This window comes from Procambarus clarkii, chromosome 72 (assembly GCF_040958095.1).
Source record: "Procambarus clarkii isolate CNS0578487 chromosome 72, FALCON_Pclarkii_2.0, whole genome shotgun sequence".
NCBI lineage: Eukaryota > Metazoa > Arthropoda > Malacostraca > Decapoda > Cambaridae > Procambarus > Procambarus clarkii.
Window position 1 is genome coordinate 16,593,638 of NC_091221.1, and position 19,703 is coordinate 16,613,340.

Genomic DNA, 19,703 nt, shown 5'->3' on the forward strand with positions numbered 1-19,703 from the left:
CTCTCTCTCTCTCTCTCTCTCTCTCTCTCTCTCTCTCTCTCTCTCTCTCTCTCTCTCTCTCTCTCTCCTCTCTCCTCTCTCGCCCTCCCTCTCTCTCTCTCTCTCTCTCTCTCTCTCTCTCTCTCTCTCTCTCTCTCTCTCTCTCTCTCTCTCTCTCTCTCTCTCTCTCTCTCTCTCTCTCCCTCTCTCTCTCTCTCTCATCCTCGACAACCAATCGCACTCACTCACCAGAGTACAAGTTAACCAATCCCGTCTCCTTCCTTGTGTGGCAATACAGTTGACAGCCGCGAAGCGCAACACATCTCCCGGGATACATGGCACTCCACAGGGCTATATGTGTCCTGAGACACATAGACGCGCGTAAACACCTGGAGAGGACTGTGTCTTCCGGAGATATATTGACGCACAGGTGTGTGTGTGTGTGTGGGGGGGGGGGGGTTGGAGGTCACCTTGTCACACACGTGTCGCATTGACAGGTGTGTGTGAGGGACGGTATGCCTGTGAGGTATTGCATTGACGGAAAGTGGTGGGAGCATGCAACCCCCCCCCCCCCCCTGTCTCAACCATATGGAACCTCTGTCTCAACCATATGTAACCTGTCTCAACCATATGTAGCCTCTGTCTCAACCATATGTAACCTGTCTCAACCATATGTAGCCTCTGTCTCAACCATATGTAGCCTCTGTCTCAACCATATGTAACCTCTGTCTCAACCATATGTAACCTCTGTCTCAACCATATGTAACCTGTCTCAACCATATGTAACCTCTGTCTCAACCCTGTAGAGAGGGCCTCGTAGCCTGGTGGATTGCGTGCAGGACTCGTAATTCTGTGGCGCGGGTTCGATTCCCGCACGAGGCAGAAACAAATGGGCAAAGTTTCTTTCACCCTGAATGCCCCTGTTACCTAGCAGTAAATAGGTACCTGGGAGTTAGTCAGCTGTCACGGGCTGCTTCCTGGGGGTGGAGGCCTGGTCGAGGACCGGGCCGCGGGGACACTAAAACCCCGAAATCATCTCAAGATAACCTCAAGATAACCATATGTAACCTCTGTCTCAACCATATGTAACCTCTGTCTCAACCATATGTAGCCTCTGTCTCAACCATATGTAACCTGTCTCAACCATATGTAACCTCTGTCTCAACCATATGTAACCTGTCTTAACCATATGTAACCTCTGTCTCAACCATATGTAACCTGTCTTAACCATATGTAACCTCTGTCTCAACCATATGTAACCTCTGTCTCAACCATATGTAGCCTCTGTCTCAACCATATGTAACCTGTCTCAGCCATATGTAACCTCTGTCTCAGCCATATGTAACCTCTGTCTCAACCATATGTAGCCTCTGTCTCAACCATATGTAACCTCTGTCTCAACCATATGTAACCTGTCTCAACCATATGTAACCTCTGTCTCAACCATATGTAGCCTCTGTCTCAACCATATGTAACCTCTGTCTCAACCATATGTAACCTCTGTCTCAACCATATGTAACCTCTGTCTCAACCATATGTAACCTCTGTCTCAACCATATGTAACCTGTCTCAACCATATGTAACCTCTGTCTCAACCATATGTAGCCTCTGTCTCAACCATATGTAACCTGTCTCAACCATATGTAACCTGTCTTAACCATATGTAACCTGTCTCAACCATATGTAACCTCTGTCTCAACCATATGTAACCTGTCTCAACCATATGTAGCCTCTGTCTCAACCATATGTAACCTCTGTCTCAACCATATGTAACCTGTCTCAACCATATGTAGCCTCTGTCTCAACCATATGTAACCTCTGTCTCAACCATATGTAACCTGTCTTAACCATATGTAACCTCTGTCTCAACCATATGTAACCTCTGTCTCAATCATATGTAACCTGTCTCAACCATATGTAACCTCTGTCTCAACCATATGTAACCTGTCTCAACCATATGTAACCTCTGTCTCAACCATATGTAACCTGTCTCAACCATATGTACCCTCTGTCTCAACCATATGTAACCTCTGTCTCAACCATATGTAACCTGTCTCAACCATATGTAACCTGTCTCAACCATATGTAACCTCTAACTTGCCATATGTAACCTCTGTCTCAGCCATATGTAACCTGTCTCAACCATATGTAACCTGTCTCAACCATATGTATCCTGTCTTAACCATATGTAACCTGTCTCAACCATATGTAACCTGTCTCAACCATATGTAACCTGTCTCAACCATATGTAACCTCTGACTCAACCATATGTAACCTGTCTCAACCATATGTAACCTGTCTCAACCATATGTAGCCTCTGTCTCAACCATATGTAACCTGCCTCAACCATATGTAACCTGTCTTAACCATATGTAACCTGTCTCAACCATATGTAACCTGTCTCAACCATATGTAACCTGTCTCAACCATATGTAACCTCTGTCTCAACCATATGTAACCTGTCTCAACCATATGTAACCTGTCTCAACCATATGTAACATCTGTCTCAACCATATGTAACCTCTGTCTCAACCATATGTAACCTGTCTCAACAATATGTAACCTCTGTCTCAATCATATGTAACCTCTGTCTCAACCATATGTAACCTCTGTCTCAACCATATGTAACCTCTGTCTCAATCATATGTAACCTCTATCTCAACCATATGTAGCCTCTGTCTCAACCATATGTAACCTCTGTCTCAACCATATGTAACCTCTGTCTCAATCATATGTAACCTGTCTCAACCATATGTAACCTCTGTCTCAACCATATGTAGCCTCTGTCTCAACCATATGTAACCTCTGTCTCAACCATATGTAGCCTCTGTCTCAACCATATGTAACCTCTGTCTCAACCATATGTAACCTCTGTCTCAACCATATGTAACCTCTGTCTCAACCATATGTAACCTCTGTCTCAACCATATGTAACCTCTGTCTCAATCATATGTAACCTGTCTCAACCATATGTAACCTCTGTCTCAACCATATGTAGCCTCTGTCTCAACCATATGTAACCTCTGTCTCAATCATATGTAACCTCTGTCTCAACCATATGTAACCTCTGTCTCAACCATATGTAACCTCTGTCTCAACCATATGTAACCTCTGTCTCAACCATATGTAACCTGTCTCAACCATATGTAACCTGTCTCAACCATATGTAACCTCTGTCTCAACCATATGTAGCCTCTGTCTCAACCATATGTAACCTCTGTCTCAACCATATGTAACCTGTCTCAACCATATTTAACCTCTGTCTCAACCATATGTAACCTCTGTCTCAACCATATGTAACCTCTGTCTCAACCATATGTAACCTGTCTCAACCATATGTAACCTCTGTCTCAACCATATGTAACCTGTCTCAACCATATGTAACCTCTGTCTCAACCATATGTAACCTCTGTCTCAACCATATGTAACCTCTGTCTCAACCATATGTAACCTGTCTCAACCATATGTAACCTCTGTCTCAACCATATGTAACCTCTGTCTCAACCATATGTAACCTGTCTCAACCATATGTAACCTCTGTCTCAACCATATGTAACCTGTCTCAACCATATGTAACCTCTGTCTCAACCATATGTAACCTCTGTCTCAATCATATGTAACCTCTGTCTCAACCATATGTAACCTCTGTCTCAACCATATGTAACCTCTGTCTCAACCATATGTAACCTCTGTCTCAACCATATGTAGCCTCTGTCTCAACCATATGTAACCTCTGTCTCAACCATATGTAACCTCTGTCTCAACCATATGTAACCTCTGTCTCAATCATATGTAACCTCTGTCTCAACCATATGTAACCTCTGTCTCAACCATATGTAACCTCTGTCTCAACCATATGTAACTTCTGTCTCAACCATATGTAGCCTCTGTCTCAACCATATGTAACCTCTGTCTCAACCATATGTAACCTCTGTCTCAATCATATGTAACCTGTCTCAATCATATGTAACCTCTGTCTCAACCATATGTAACCTGTCTCAACCATATGTAACCTGTCTCAACCATATGTAACCTCTGTCTCAACCATATGTAACCTCTGTCTCAACCATATGTAACCTGTCTCAACCATATGTAACCTCTGTCTCAATCATATGTAACCTGTCTCAACCATATGTAACCTCTGTCTCAACCATATGTAACCTCTGTCTCAACCATATGTAACCTCTGTCTCAACCATATGTAACCTCTGTCTCAACCATATGTAACCTGTCTCAACCATATGTAACCTGTCTCAACCATATGTAACCTGTCTCAACCATATGTAGCCTCTGTCTCAACCATATGTAACCTCTGTCTCAACCATATGTAACCTCTGTCTCAACCATATGTAACCTCTGTCTCAATCATATGTAACCTGTCTCAACCATATGTAACCTCTGTCTCAACCATATGTAACCTCTGTCTCAATCATATGTAACCTCTGTCTCAACCATATGTAACCTCTGTCTCAACCATATGTAACCTCTGTCTCAACCATATGTAGCATCTGTCTCAACCATATGTAACCTGTCTCAACCATATGTAACCTGTCTCAACCATATGTAACCTGTCTCAACCATATGTAACCTCTGTCTCAACCATATGTAGCCTCTGTCTCAACCATATGTAACCTCTGTCTCAACCATATGTAACCTCTGTCTCAACCATATGTAACCTCTGTCTCAACCATATGTAGCCTCTGTCTCAACCATATGTAACCTGTCTCAACCATATGTAACCTGTCTCAACCATATGTAGCCTCTGTCTCAACCATATGTAACCTGTCTCAACCATATGTAGCCTCTGTCGCAACCATATGTAACCTGTCTCAACCATATGTAGCCTCTGTCTCAACCATATGTAACCTCTGTCTCAACCATATGTAACCTGTCTCAACCATATGTAACCTGTCTCAACCATATGTAGCCTCTGTCTCAATCATATGTAACCTGTCTCAACCATATGTAACCTCTGTCTCAACCATATGTAACCTCTGTCGCAACCATATGTAACCTGTCTCAACCATATGTAACCTCTGTCTCAACCATATGTAACCTCTGTCTCAACCATATGTAACCTGTCTCAACCATATGTAGCCTCTGTCTCAACCATATGTAACCTGTCTCAACCATATGTAACCTGTCTCAACCATATGTAACCTCTGTCTCAACCATATGTAACCTCTGTCTCAACCATATGTAGCCTGTCTCTACCATATGTAACCTCTGTCTCAACCATATGTAGCCTGTCTCAACCATATGTAACCTCTGTCTCAACCATATGTAACCTCTGTCTCAACCATATGTAACCTCTGTCTCAACCATATGTAACCTCTGTCTCAACCATATGTAACCTCTGTCTCAACCATATGTAACCTGTCTCAACCATATGTAACCTCTGTCTCAACCATATGTAACCTCTGTCTCAACCATATGTAGCCTGTCTCAACCATATGTAACCTCTGTCTTAACCATATGTAGCCTGTCTCAACCATATGTAACCTCTGTCTCAACCATATGTAACCTCTGTCTCAACCATATGTAACCTCTGTCTCAACCATATGAAACCTCTGTCTCAACCATATGTAACCTCTGTCTCAACCATATGTAACCTGTCTCAACCATATGTAACCTCTGTCTCAACCATATGTAACCTCTGTCTCAACCATATGTAGCCTGTCTCAACCATATGTAGCCTCTGTCTCAACCATATGTAGCCTGTCTCAACCATATGTAACCTCTGTCTCAACCATATGTAGCCTCTGTCTCAACCATATGTAACCTCTGTCTCAACCATATGTAGCCTGTCTCAACCATATGTAACCTCTGTCTCAACCATATGTAACCTGTCTCAACCATATGTAACCTCTGTCTCAACCATATGTAACCTGTCTCAACCATATGTAGCCTCTGTCTCAACCATATGTAACCTGTCTCAACCATATGTAACCTGTCTCAACCATATGTAGCCTCTGTCTCAACCATATGTAACCTCTGTCTCAACCATATGTAACCTCTGTCTCAACCATATGTAGCCTGTCTCAACCATATGTAACCTGTCTCAACCATATGTAGCCTCTGTCTCAACCATATGTAACCTCTGTCTCAACCATATGTAGCCTGTCTCAACCATATGTAGCCTCTGTCTCAACCATATGTAACCTGTCTCAACCATATGTAGCCTCTGTCTCAACCATATGTAACCTGTCTCAACCATATGTAGCCTGTGTCTCAACTACACATAACACATAACACATGGTGACTGGGTGGGTGTAAGAATGTGTGTTTACGTATCAGTGTTGTGTTGTGAAGGAGAGTATGTAGGGGCCTGGCGGCTGAGTGGACAACGCTCGGCATTCGTAATCGTAAATTTCCAGGTCCGCTCCCCTGCGGAAACGGAAACAAATGGGCAGAGTTTCTTATACCCGGATGCGTCTGTTCACCTAGCAGTAAATAGGTACCTGGGAGTTAGACGGCTACCACGGGCTGCTTCCTGAGGATGTGTAACAAAAAGAAGGCCTGGTCGAAGACCGGGCCGCGGGGGCGCTGAGCCTCGAAATCATCTCAATATCTTAGGAGCTCAAGGGACTCTTGTTAAAACGATTTTCAATACCCTTGTTCCATTGTGTGTGTGTGTGTGTGTGTGTGTGTGTGTGTGTGTGTGTGTGTACTCACCTAGTTGTACTCACCTAGTTGTGCTTGCGGGGGTTGAGCTCTGGCTCTTTGGTCCCGCCTCTCAACTGTCAATCAACAGGTGTACAGGTTCCTGAGCCTATTGGGCTCTATCATATCTACACTTGAAACTGTGTATGGAGTCAGCCTCCACCACATCACTTCCTAATACATTCCATTTGTCAACCACTCTGACACTAAAAAAGTTCTTTCTAATATCTCTGTGGCTCATTTGGGCACTCAGTTTCCACCTGTGTCCCCTAGTGCGTGTGCCCCTTGTGTTAAATAGCCTGTCTTTATCTACCCTGTCGGTTCCCTTGAGAATCTTGAATGTGGTGATCGTCCCCCCTAACTCTTCTGTCTTCAGCTCGGGTACTAGTCTGGTGGCAAACCTTTGAACCTTTTCCAGTTTAGTCTTATGCTTGACTAGATATGGACTCCATGCTGGTGCCGCATACTCCAGGATTGGTCTGACATATGTAGTATATAATGTTCTGAAAGATTCCTTACACAAGTTTCTAAAGGCCGTTCTTATGTTAGCCAACCTGGCATATGCTGCTGATGTTATCCTCTTGATATGAGCTTCAGGGGACAGGTCTGGCGTGATATCAACCCCCAGGTCTTTCTCGCTCTCTGACTCTTGAAGTATCTCATCTCCCAAATGATACCTTTTATCTGGTCTCCTGCTTCCTACCCCTGTCTTCATTACATTAACATCCATTTGTTCGACCATTCCTGCAGCTTGTCCAGGTCTTCTTGGAGCCTCAAGCTGTCCTCCTCTGTCTTAATCCTTCTCATAATTTTGGCGTCGTCAGCAAACATTGAGAAGAATGAGTCTATACCCTCTGGGAGATCATTTACGTATAACAGAAACAGGATAGGTCCAAGCACAGAGCACTGTGGGACTCCACTGGTGACTTCACGCCAATCTGAGGTCTCACCCCTCACTGCAACTCTCTGCTTCCTATTGCTTAGGTACTCCCTTATCCACTAGAGCGCCCTACCAGTTACTCCTGCCTGTTTCTCCAGCTTATGCATCAACCTTTTATGGGGTATTGTGTCAAAGGCTTTCCGACAGTCAAAAAAAATGCAGTCCGCCCAGCCTTCTCTTTCTTGCTTAATCTTTGTCACCTGATCGTAGAATTCTATCAAGCCTGTAAGGCAAGATTTACCCTCCCTGAACCCATGTTGAGGGGTTGTCACGAAGTCTCTTCTCTCCAGATGTGTTACTAGGTTTTTTCTCACAATCTTCTCCATCACCTTGCATGGTATACAAGTTAAGGACACTGGCCTGTAGTTCAGTGCCTCTTGTCTGTCACCCTTTTTGTATATTGGTACTACATTAGCAGTCTTCCATACTTCTGGTAGGTCTCCCGTTTCCAGTGACCTACTATACACTATGGAGAGTGGCAAGCAAAGTGCTCCTGTACACTCTTTCAATACCCATAGTGAGATTCCGTCCGGCCCAACAGCTTTTCTCACATCCAGCTCCAATAGGTGCTTCTTGACCTCATCTCTTGTAATTTCGAACCTATCCAAGGTCACCTGGTTTGCTGCCACCTCTCCTAGCGCCTTGACTTGTCCCTGTTCTATTGTAAAGACCTCCTGGAACCTTCTGTTGAGTTCTTCACACACCTCTTTGTCATTCTCTGTGTACCTGTCCTCGCCCACCCTAAGTTTCATCACCTGATCCTTCACTGTTGTTTTCCTCCTGATGTGACTGTGTAGTAGCTTGGGTTCGGTCTTGGCTTTATTAGCTATATCATTTTCATACCTTTTCTCAGCTGCTCTTCTCACACTGACATACTCGTTCCTGGTTCTCTGGTATCTCTCTCTACTTTCTGGTGTTCTGTTATTATGGAAGTTCCTCCATGCCCTTTTGTTTTGCTCCTTTGCTTTCATACATTCCTTATTAAACCACGGATTCTTCCTTTGCTTCTGTTTTTTCCTGTCGGGCTGGGACAAACCTGCTTACAGCCTCCTGACATTTTTGGGTGACATAGTCCATCATGTCTTGTACGGACTTGGTTCCGAGTTCTGTGTCCCAATGTATATCCCATAGCAATTTATTCATTTCCTCATAGTTTCCCTTTCGGTACTCCAGCCCTTTGGTTCCCAGTTCTTTTTTGGGGTTAATAATTCCTAGCTCAACCAGGTACTCAAAGCTCAATACACTATGATCACTCATTCCCAAGGGGGCTTCCAACTTAACTTCCCTTATATCCGACTCATTTAGGGTAAATATCAGATCAAGCAAAGCTGGTTCATCCTCTCCTCTCATTCTTGTCGGTCCCTTGACGTGTTGACTTAGATAGTTTCTTGTTACCACATCCAGCAGCTTAGCTCTTCATGTGTCTGGGCCTCCATGTGGGTCTCTGTTCCCCCAATCTATCTTCCCATGGTTGAAGTCTTCCATGATTAGAAGTCTGGATCCGTTCCTGCTAGCCACAGAAGCTGCTCTCTCTATTTTGTTGATGGTGGCCAAGTTGTTTCTATCATATTCCTGTCTGGGTCTTCTGTCATTCGGTGTGTGTGTGTGTGTGTGTGTGTGTGTACTCACCTATTTGTGCTTGCGGGGGTTGAGCTTTGGCTCTTTGGTCCCGCCTCTCAACTGTCAATCAACTGGTATACAGGTTCCTGAGCCTACTGGGCTCTACCATATCTACATTTAAAACTGTGTATGGAGTCAGCCTCCACCACATCACTGCCTAATGCATTCCATCCGTTAACTACTCTGACACTGAAAAAGTTCCTTCTAACGTCCCTGTGGCTCATGTGGGTACTCAGTTTCCACCTGTGTCCCCTTGTTCGCGTCCCGCCAGTGTTGAATAGTTTATCCTTGTTTACCCGCTCAATTCCCCTGAGGATTTTGTAGGTTGTGATCATGTCCCCCTTACTCACCTGTCTTCCAGTGTCGTAAAGTGCATTTGCCGCAGCCTTTCCTCATAACTCATGCCTCTTAGTTCTGGGACTAGTCTAGTAGCATACCTTTGGACTTTTTCCAGCTTCGTCTTGTGCTTGACAAGGTACGGGCTCAATGCTGGGGCTGCAGACTCCAGGATTGGTCTTACATATGTGGTGTACAAGATTCTGAATGATTCCTTACACAGGTTCCTGAACACCGTTCTGATGTTAGCCAGCCTCGCAAATGCCGCAGACGTTATTCTCTTTATGTGGGCTTCAGGAGACAGGTTTGGTGTGATATCAACTCTTAGATCTTTCTCTCTGTCTGTTTCATTAAGTACTTCATCTCCTATTCTGTGTCTTGTGTCTGGCCTCCTATTTCCACTGCCTAGTTTCATTACTTTGCATTTACTCGGGTTGAACTTCAACAGCCATTTGTTGGACCATTCACTAAGTCTGTCTAGGTCATCTTGTAGCCTCCTACTATCATCCTCTGTTTCAATCCTCCACTTAATTTTTGCATTATCGGCCAACATTGAGAGGAACGAATCTATACCCTCTGGGAGATCATTTACATATACCAGAAACAGTATAGGTCCAAGGACTGACCCCTGCGGGACTCCACTTGTAACGTCTCGCCAATTTGAGACCTCACCCCTCACACAGACTCGTTGTCTCCTGTTGCTTAGGTACTCCAATATCCACCGGAGTACCTTCCCTTTCACTCCAGCCTGCATCTCCAGTTTTTTCACTAGCCTCTTGTGTGGCACTGTATCAAAGGCTTTCTGACAATCCAAAAATATGCAGTCTGCCCACCCTTCTCTTTCTTGCCTTATTTTTGTTGCCTGGTCGTAGACTCCAAGTAACCCTGTGAGGCAGATCCTGCCATCCCTGAACCCATGTTGATGCTGTGTTATAAAGTTCCTTCGCTCCAGATGTTCAACTAGCTTTCTTCGCACAATCTTCTGTATCAGCTTGCATGGTATGTGTTACAAACCGTACATTAATACTCGTGACACGTAACAGCAACAAAAATTGTAGTCTAGGGACATTTACCGATGCTGCAATCTCAAGGTGTGTCACCAGTATAATCCCATGGTTTGTACAGGCAAAAATTTAAATTAATCACCCCTTAGGAATAAGTAATCACACATATAAAAATATATGTGTATTAGAAATATACTTCAGTTAATTACCAGTATTATATATCCATCAACAGATGGGGAATCACATGTAAATCAAAATTAAATTATGTCTCCACAGACTAACATATTACAACAGAACATAATAGATATAATATAACAGTACTTAACTCCCAGATGTGATCCTTCCTGTGTCCAAACAGTTACTGAATAATTTTCTCACGGTGGGAGCGGATCTCACCTCCTCACAACATTTTGAGTGAGAGTTTTTAATTAATATAAATCTTACTTAAATGGAGCCATATAATGGAAATTAATTAACTAAATTAAATAATGATCAGATTTACATGCATAAACAGAAATAATGTAGTTATTAATATAATAGTTATATATTTATAATATAAAATTAAATTGCTGGCAACTGCCCAACATAGCAGGAATAATATCCCACAATATTGTCATCTAGATGAACAAATAATATCGGTTTCCCATGGTTTGGTCCACCCACTGATCATTAGTACAATATAACATATCAGCACATACAAGTAATGATATAAGCATACAAGTAATGATATAATATATAAACACGTACAAATAATGATACAATATATAAGTAATTATTTATTATTTATATACGTATCCAATAGGGTACGTAACAGTATGCAGGTTAGAGACACTGACCTGTAGTTCGGTGCCTCCTGTCTATCCCCTTTCTTGTATATCGGGACTACGTTAGCTGCTTTCCAAATATCTGGCAGTTCCCCTGTTGCCAGTGATTTGTTATATACTATGGAGAGTGGTAGGCACAGTTCTTCTGCTCCTTCCTTTAGTATCCAAGGGGAGATTCCATCTGGGCCTATAGCTTTTGTCACATCCAACTCTAATAAACACTTCCTTACTTCCCCGCTGGTAATCTCAAACTCTTCCAGTGGTTCCTGGATAGGTATTCCCTCTCCTTATCTCCTTATCTACCTAAGACCTCCTGGAATTTCTTATTCAGTTCCTCACACACGTTCTTGTCGTTTGCAGTGAATCCTTCCGCCCCTGTCCTTAATTTCATAACCTGATCCTTTACTGTTGTCTTTCTCCTGATGTGGCTATGCAACAGTTTAGGCTGAGTCTTTGCCTTGCTTGCGATGTCATTTTCGTATTGTTTTTCTGCCTCTCTTCTCATCCTGACATATTCATTCCTGGCATTCTGGTATCTTTCTTTGCTCTCCAGTGTCCTGTTATTCCTATAGTGTGTGTGTGTGTGTGTGTGTGTGTGTGTGTGTGTGTGTGTGTGTGTGTGTGTGTGTACTCACCTATTTGTGCTTGCGGGGGTTGAGCTTTGGCTCTTTGGTCCCGCCTCAAAGTCCCGGTTCTTTGTGTGTGTGTGTGTGTGTGTGTGTGTGTGTGTGTGTGTGTGTGTGTGTGTGTGTGTGTGTGTGTGTGTGTGTGTCTGTGTGTATGTGTGTGTGTGTGTGTGTGTGTGTGTGTGTGTGTGTGTCTGTGTGTATGTGTGTGTGTGTGTGTGTGTGTGTGTGTGTGTGTGTGTGTGTGTGTGTGTGTGTGTGTGTGTGTGTGTGTGTGTACTCACCTAATTGTGCTTGCTAGAGCTCACTCTAGCTCTTTGGTCCTGGGTCTCAACCGTCAAATAACTGGTGTACAGATTCCTGAGCCTACTGGGCTCTATCATATCTACATTTAAAACTGTGTATGGAGTCAGCCTCCACCACATTACTGCCTAATGCATTCCACTTGTTAACTACTCGGAGACTGAAAAAGTTCTTTCTAACGTCCCTGTGGCTCATTTGGGTACTCAGTTTCCCCTTGTTTGCGTACTACCAGTATTAAACAGTTTATCTTTATCTACCCTGTCAATTCCTCTGAGAATTTTGTAGGTAGTGAGCATGTCTCCCCCTTCCTCTTCTGTCTTCTAGTGTCGTGAGGTGCATTTCTTGCAGCCTTTCTTCGTAACTCATGCCTCTTAGATCGGGGACTAGCCTAGTGGCATATCTCTGAAGTTTTTCAAGTTTCGCCTTGTGCTTGACAAGGTACGGGCTCCATGCTGGGGCCGCATACTCCAGGATTGGCCTTACATATGTGGTATACAAGGTTCTGTATGATTCCTTACACAGGTTCCTGAAGACAGTTCTGATGTTAGCCAGCCTCGCATACGCCGCAGATGTTATTCTTTTGATGTGGGCTTCAGGAGACAGGTTTGGTGTGATATCAACTTCTAGATCCTTCTCTCAGTCCGTTTCATGAAGGACTTCATCTCCTATTCTGTATCCTGTGTCTGGTCTCCTATTTCCACCGCCTAGTTTCATTACCTTACATTTACTCGGGTTGAACTCTAGTAGCCATATGTTGGACCATTCATTCAGTCTGTCTAGGTCCTCTTGTAGTCTAATACTGTCTTCTTCCGTCTTAATCGTCCTCATAATTTTTGCATCGTCAGCAAACAATGAGTGGAATGATTCTATACCATCTGGATGATCATTTACATATATAAGAAACAGTATGGGTCCAAGAGCTGAAGCCTGCGGGACTCCACTTGTGACGTCTCGCCAATCTGAGACCTCACACCTCACAGTGACTCGCTGTCGTCTGCTGCTTAGGTACTTTCTTATCCAATAGAGTACCTTCCCTTTCACTCCTGCCTGCATCTCAAGCTTTCGCACTAGTCTCTTGTGTGGCACTGTGTCAAAGGCTTTCTGGCAATCCAAAAATATGCCGTCTGCCCACCCTTCTCTTTCTTGCCTGGTCGTAGAATTCCATTAATCCTTTGAGGCATGACTTGCCATCCCTGAAACTATGTTGGTGTTGTGACACAAAGTTCCTTCGCTCCAGATGTTCGACTAGCTTTTTTCGCACAATTTTCGTTATTAGCTTGCATGGTATGCAAGTTAGGGACACTGGCATCTAGTTCAGTCCCTTTTATCTATCCCCCCCTTCTTGTAAATCGGGACTATGTTTGCCGCCTTCCAAATTTCTGGCAGTTCACCTGTTACCAGTGATTTGTTATACACCATGGAGAGTGGTAGGCACAGTGCTTCTGCTCCTTCCTTTAGTATCCATTGTGATATTCCATCCAGGCCAATAGCCTTTGTCACATCCAACTCTTGCAAAAACTTCCTTACATCTCCACTGGTAATCTCAAATTACTCTAGTGGTCCCTTGTTAATTATTCCTTCTCTCATCTCTGGAACTTCTCCTTGCTCTAATGTGAAGACTTCCTGGAATTTCTTATTGAGTTACTCGCACACTTCTTTGTCATTTGGAGTGAATCTGTCTGCCCCTATCCTCAGTTTCATTACCTGTTCCTTCACTGTTGTCTTTCTCCAGATGTGGCTGTGCAGCAACTCTGCCCGAAACGCTTTGCGTAATAGTGGCTTTAGGCATTGTATGTACTAGCTCTATCTATAAAGCCAACAAACTTTGTAAAATCTCTTTATGTATGTACCTTGCTTAAATAAAATTATTATTATTATTATTATTATTATTATTATTATTATTTGGGTTGGGTCTTAGCCTTGCTTGCTATGCCATTTTCATATTGCCCTTCTGACTCTCTTCTCACCTTGTTGTATTCATTCCTGGCTCTCTGGTAACCTTTTCTGCTCTCAAGTGTCCTGTTATTTCTATAGTTTCTCCACGCTCTTTTACTCTGTTGCTTAGCTAGCTTACATCTCTGATTAAACCATGGGGTTTCTCATCTGCTTTTCAGTTTTTACCTTTTGGGCCGGGATAAACTTTTCTGTTGCTTCCTTGCACTTCTGCGTGATGTATTCCATCATGTCTTGGGCCGTCTTTTCCCTTACCTCTGATTCCCATGTTACATCCTAACGGATGTAACATGGGATTCAGATCGTTTCGTTCAAATGTCCTTGTAATTTCCTTTACGGAATGCTAGCCTTTTGCTTTCAGTTTCCTTTCTCGAGTACTTTAGCCCTTCTTCGACCAGGTACTCAAACGTCAGTACACTGTGATCGCTCATTCCTACTGGGGCCTTAAAGTCAATTTCCCTTATGTCTAAATCATTTAGAGGTAAGACTAGGCCGAGTCTCGCTGGTTCATCGTTTCCCCTCATCCTAGTGGGTCCCCTGACATGTTGGCTTAGAAAGTTTCTTGTCGCGACCTCCATTAGTTTGGCTCTCCATGTATCCTCTCCTCTATGCGGTTTCCTGTTCTCACAGTCTATCTTTACGTGATTGAAGTCTCTCATGATGAGCAGATGGGATCTATTTCTACAGGCAGCAGAGGCTGCCTTCTCAATTATAGTGTTAACTGCCATGTTGTTGTTGTCATACTCTTGACTGGGTCTTCTGTCATTTGGTGGAGGATTATATATTACTGCTACTACTATTCTTGATCTTCCCATCGTCATGGTGCCTGTTATGTAGTCTCTAAACCCTTCACAGCCCGGGAGAACCATCTCCTTGAAACTCCATTCCTTTCTCATGAGTAGAGTCACTCCACCTCACCCCCGTACACCCTCTCTCTTTCCTTATTACAGTGTAATCCTGGGGGAACACTGCATTTCTTATGATTCCTGAAAGTTTTGTTTCCGTGATTAAAATTACATCTGGGTTTCCTTCTTGTACACTTTCCATAAATTCACTCGCCTTGCTTGTAATCCCATCTAGGTTCGTGTACGTCACTTTGAAGCTGACTTTTTTCTTTCCATCCTCAGTTTCTGTTAATTCCACTGGAGAAGGTAAACATGGAGGGTCTGGGATGAGGAGGGGGAAGTGGGGGGGGGGGGGCTCTGGGTCGAGATTGGAGTTGAGAGTGAGGGGGGACCTGGGAGGTGGAGGGGCTGGGAGGATCTGGTTTGGAGAGGGTAGGGGCGAAGAGAGGGGTTGGAGGGGTGGGGGAGAAGGGAAGGCTTGGGAGGATGGGGAGAAGAGGGGGTTTAGGGAGGGAGGGCTTGAGGGGGTGGGGGAGAAAGATGTGTGTGTGTGTGTATGTGTGTGTGTGTGTGTGGGTGTGTGAGTGTGTGTGTGTGCATGTGAGCGTGTGTATGTGTGTGTGTGCGTGTGAGTGTGTGTGTGTGTGTGTGTGTGTGTGTGTGTGTGTGTGTGTGTGTGTGTGTGTGTGTGTGTGTGTGTGTGTGTGTGTGTGTGTGTGTGTGTGTGTGAGTGTGTGTGTGTGTGTACTCACCTATTTGTGCTTGCGGGGGTTGAGCTCTGGCTTTTTGTCTTGCCTCTCAACTGTTAATCAACTGGTGTACAGGTTCTTGAGCATACTGGGCTCTATCATATCTACATTTGAAAGTGTGTATGGAGTCAGCCTCCACCACATCACTGCCTAATGCATTCCACCTGTTAACTACTCTGACACTGAAAAAGGTCTTTCTAACGTCCCTGTGGCTCATTTGGGTACTCAGTTTCCACCTGTGTCCTCTTTTTCGTATACCACCAGTGTTGAATAGTTTATCCTTGTCTACCCTGTCAATTCCCCTGAGGATTTTGTAGGTAGTGATCATGTCTCCCCTCACTCTTCTGTCTTCAAGTGTCGTAAGGTGCATTTCCCGCAGCCTTTTCTCGTAACTCATGTCTCTTAGTTCGGGGACTAGTCTAGTGGCATACCTCTGAACTTTTTCCAGCTTCGTCTTGAGCTTGACAAGGTACGGGCTCAATGCTGGGGTCGCATACTCCAGGACTGGTCTTGCATTTGTGGTATACAAGATTCTGAATGATTCCTTACACAGGTTCCTGAAGCCCGTTCTGATGTTAGCCAGCCTCGCATATGCCGCAGACGTTATTCTTTTTATGTGGGATTCAGGAGACAGGTTTGGTGTGATATCAACTCCTAGATCTTTCTCTCTTTCCGTTTCATTAAGTACTTCATCTCCTATTCTGTATCCTGTGTCTGGCCTCCTGTTTCCACCGCCTAGTTTCATTACTTAGCATTTACTCGGGTTAAACTTTAGCAGCCATTTGTTGGGCCATTCATTCAATCTACTATCCTACTATCGTCCTCTGTTTCAATCCTCCTCATAATTTTTGCATCATCAGCAAACATTGAGAGAAACGAGTCTATACCCTCTGGGAAATCATTTACATGTATCAGAAACAGTATAGGTCCAAGGACTGACCCCTGCGGGACTCCATTCGTGACGTCAAATCAAGCTGAGACCTCAGCCCTCACAGTGACTCGTTGTCTTCTATTGCTTAGGTACTCCCTTACCCAACAGAGTACTTTCCCTTTCACTCCAGCCTGCATCTCCAGCTTTTTCACTAGCCACTTGTATGGTACTGTATCATAGGCTTTCTGGCAATCCAAAAATATGCAGTCTGCCCACCCCTCTCTTTCTTGCCTGATTTTTGTTGCCTGGTCGTAGAATTCAATTAGCCCTCTGAGGCAGAACTTGCCATCCCTGAACCCATGTTTATGCTGTGTTACAAAGTTCTTTCGCTCCAGATGTTCCACTAGCTTTCTTCACACAGTCTTCTCCATCAGCTTGCATGGTATGCAGGTTAGGGACACGGGCCTGTAGTTCAGTGTCTCCTGTTGGAAATTTCCAACACTGACACATTACTATTCTATCATAATACATCACTATTGAATGCTAAGTACAGTAACTATTAACTCTACTAACTGTAGTGCTAACATAAATTAATATTTCTTTATCTGTGCATTTATTGCTGAAATTCTCACGACATCGAGAGGCAGGATTGCGTCAGATAATGTCTATCTAAACATATTTATTACCAATATGTTTGAGAATTGAATATTGTTCTCTAATTTTATCTGTATTCCATACAATAATTAACTACGGATAATATAACTCCTAATGATCCAACAACCGAGAGTTATTAACTAAGATTACCACTAAATAACAGTTTTATCTGTTACATACGAACGCTTTGGAGGAAATAGAAATTCTCTCCATTTCTCGATTAACACCATTTAACCAGAATATAGATATTATTTAATTCCCTACAATTGCAACCCTGTTCTCATTAACGCATTACGTAAAGTTATTACACGAAAAGAATCTTCTGTCAGTTACTAAATTCTATTGCGAATGAGTGAGGGGGGTTGAGGGAGACGGAGGCGTAGAGACGCGACTTCTACTTCGGATTCTGAGCTGACTAGCGACGCCATCAAGGTACAACGAGCGTCCAGGGAGAGTCGAATTTCCATCAATTCTATGATAGGCCCTTCAGTTAATCGGCCTAGGAGCGTGCAATTGCTCCAGTAGCAATCTAAGGATTACTTCGGTGGACAACCGGCAGGTTAAGTGGTCTAGTATTATTTATATTATGAGATCTCTGTATAATTTTTTCTGAGCACTGTCCATCGTCACCCCACATGACCTACCCAAACAACAAGTACGTCCACAAGGAATTAATTCTATTGAATAGTGATGACACAGGATATTTGGCGTAAACCATTTGTACATTTAATTGGAATCTCAGCTTGTGTTGAAAGCGGCCGTGGTCTCCTCACTTTCCCACGCCACGCTCGGGCACACGTGTTACAGCAAGTACCAAACGACGCCATCACACCTCTGCCTCTCTTTTTTTTTTTTTGAGATATATACAAGAGTTGTTACATTCTTGTAGAGCCACTAGTACGCGTAGCGTTTCGGGCAAGTCCTTAATCCTATGGTCCCTGGAATACGATCCCCGCCGCGAAGAATCGTTTTTTCATCCAAGTACACATTTTACTGTTGCGTTAAACAGAGGCTACAGTTAAGGAATTGCGCCCAGTAAATCCTCCCCGGCCAGGATACGAACCCATGACATAGCGCTCGAGGAACGCTAGGCGAGTGTCTTACCACTACACCACGGAGACTGTGGTTCTCCGTTCACTATCACAGCTAAGCAGCTGAATCCTTTTTCCAGTTATTTTTCTTTCATTAAGTGACGTTGATAATTAATCACCAGTCAAGAATATTTCGTTTATATAATTTGAGACATCTAGTACAATTTGATAGCCTCATGAAATTTAAGTGACCTTTCCTCGTAACTCATGCCTCTTAGTTCTGGGACTAGTCTAGTGGCATACCTTTGAATTTTTTCCAGCTTCGTCTTGTGCTTGACAAGGTGCGGGCTCCATGCTGGGGCCGCATACTCCAGGATTGGTCTTACATATGTGGTGTACAAGATTCTGAATGATTCCTTACACAGGTTCCTGAAGGCTGTTCTGTTGTTAGCCAGCCTCGCATATGCCGCAGACGTTATTCTTTTTATGTGGGTTTCAGGAGACAGGTTTGGTGTGATATCAACTCTTAGATCTTTCTCTCTGTCCGTTTCATCAAGTACATCATCTCCTATTCTGTATCCTGTGTCTGGCCTCCTGTTTCCACTGCCTAGTTTCATTACTTTGCATTTGCTTGGGTTGAACTTCAACAGCCATATGTTGGACCATTCACTCAGTCTGTCTAGGTCATCTTGTAGCCTCCTACTATCATCCTCTGTTTCAATACTTCTCATAATTTTTGCATCATCAGCAAACATTGAGAGAAACGATTCTATACCCTCTGGGAGATCATTTACATATATCAGAAACAGTATAGGTCCAAGGACTGACCCCTGCGGTACTCCACTCGTAACGTCTCGCCAATCTGAGACCTCACCCCTCACACTGACTCGTTGTCTCCTGTTGCTTAGGTACTCCTTTATCCAATGGAGTACCTTCCCTTTGTGTGTGTGTGTACTCACCTAGTTGTGCTTGCGGGGGTTGAGCTCTGGCTCTTTGGTCCCGCCTCTCAACTGTCAATCAACAGGTGTACAGGTTCCTGAGCCTATTGGGCTCTATCATATCTACACTTGAAACTGTGTATGGAGTCAGCCTCCACCACATCACCTCCTAATGCATTCCATTTGTCAACCACTCTGACACTAAAACAGTTCTTTCTAATATCTCTGTGGCTCATTTGGGCACTCAGTTTCCACCTGTATCCCCTTGTGCGTGTGTCCCTTGTGTTAAATAGACTGCCTTTATCTACCCTATCAATTCCCTTCAGAATCTTGAATGTGGTGATCATGTCCCCTCTAACTCTTCTGTC

The 19,703-nt window shown here is 43.7% G+C and overlaps 1 protein-coding gene across 1 annotated transcript in view; it reads right to left on the reverse strand.

Annotated features, from left to right (window-relative positions):
- The window catches only part of LOC123753300 (host cell factor 1-like), a 29,382-nt gene extending 14,611 nt beyond the window's left edge, over nucleotides 1-14,771 (reverse strand). Inside the window, exon 1 of the mRNA XM_069312585.1 lies at nucleotides 14,585-14,771. Within this exon, the coding sequence (XP_069168686.1) occupies nucleotides 14,585-14,771 (187 nt within the window). The remainder of the gene's footprint in view (nucleotides 1-14,584) is intronic.
- Nucleotides 14,772-19,703: the final 4,932 nt, after the last annotated feature.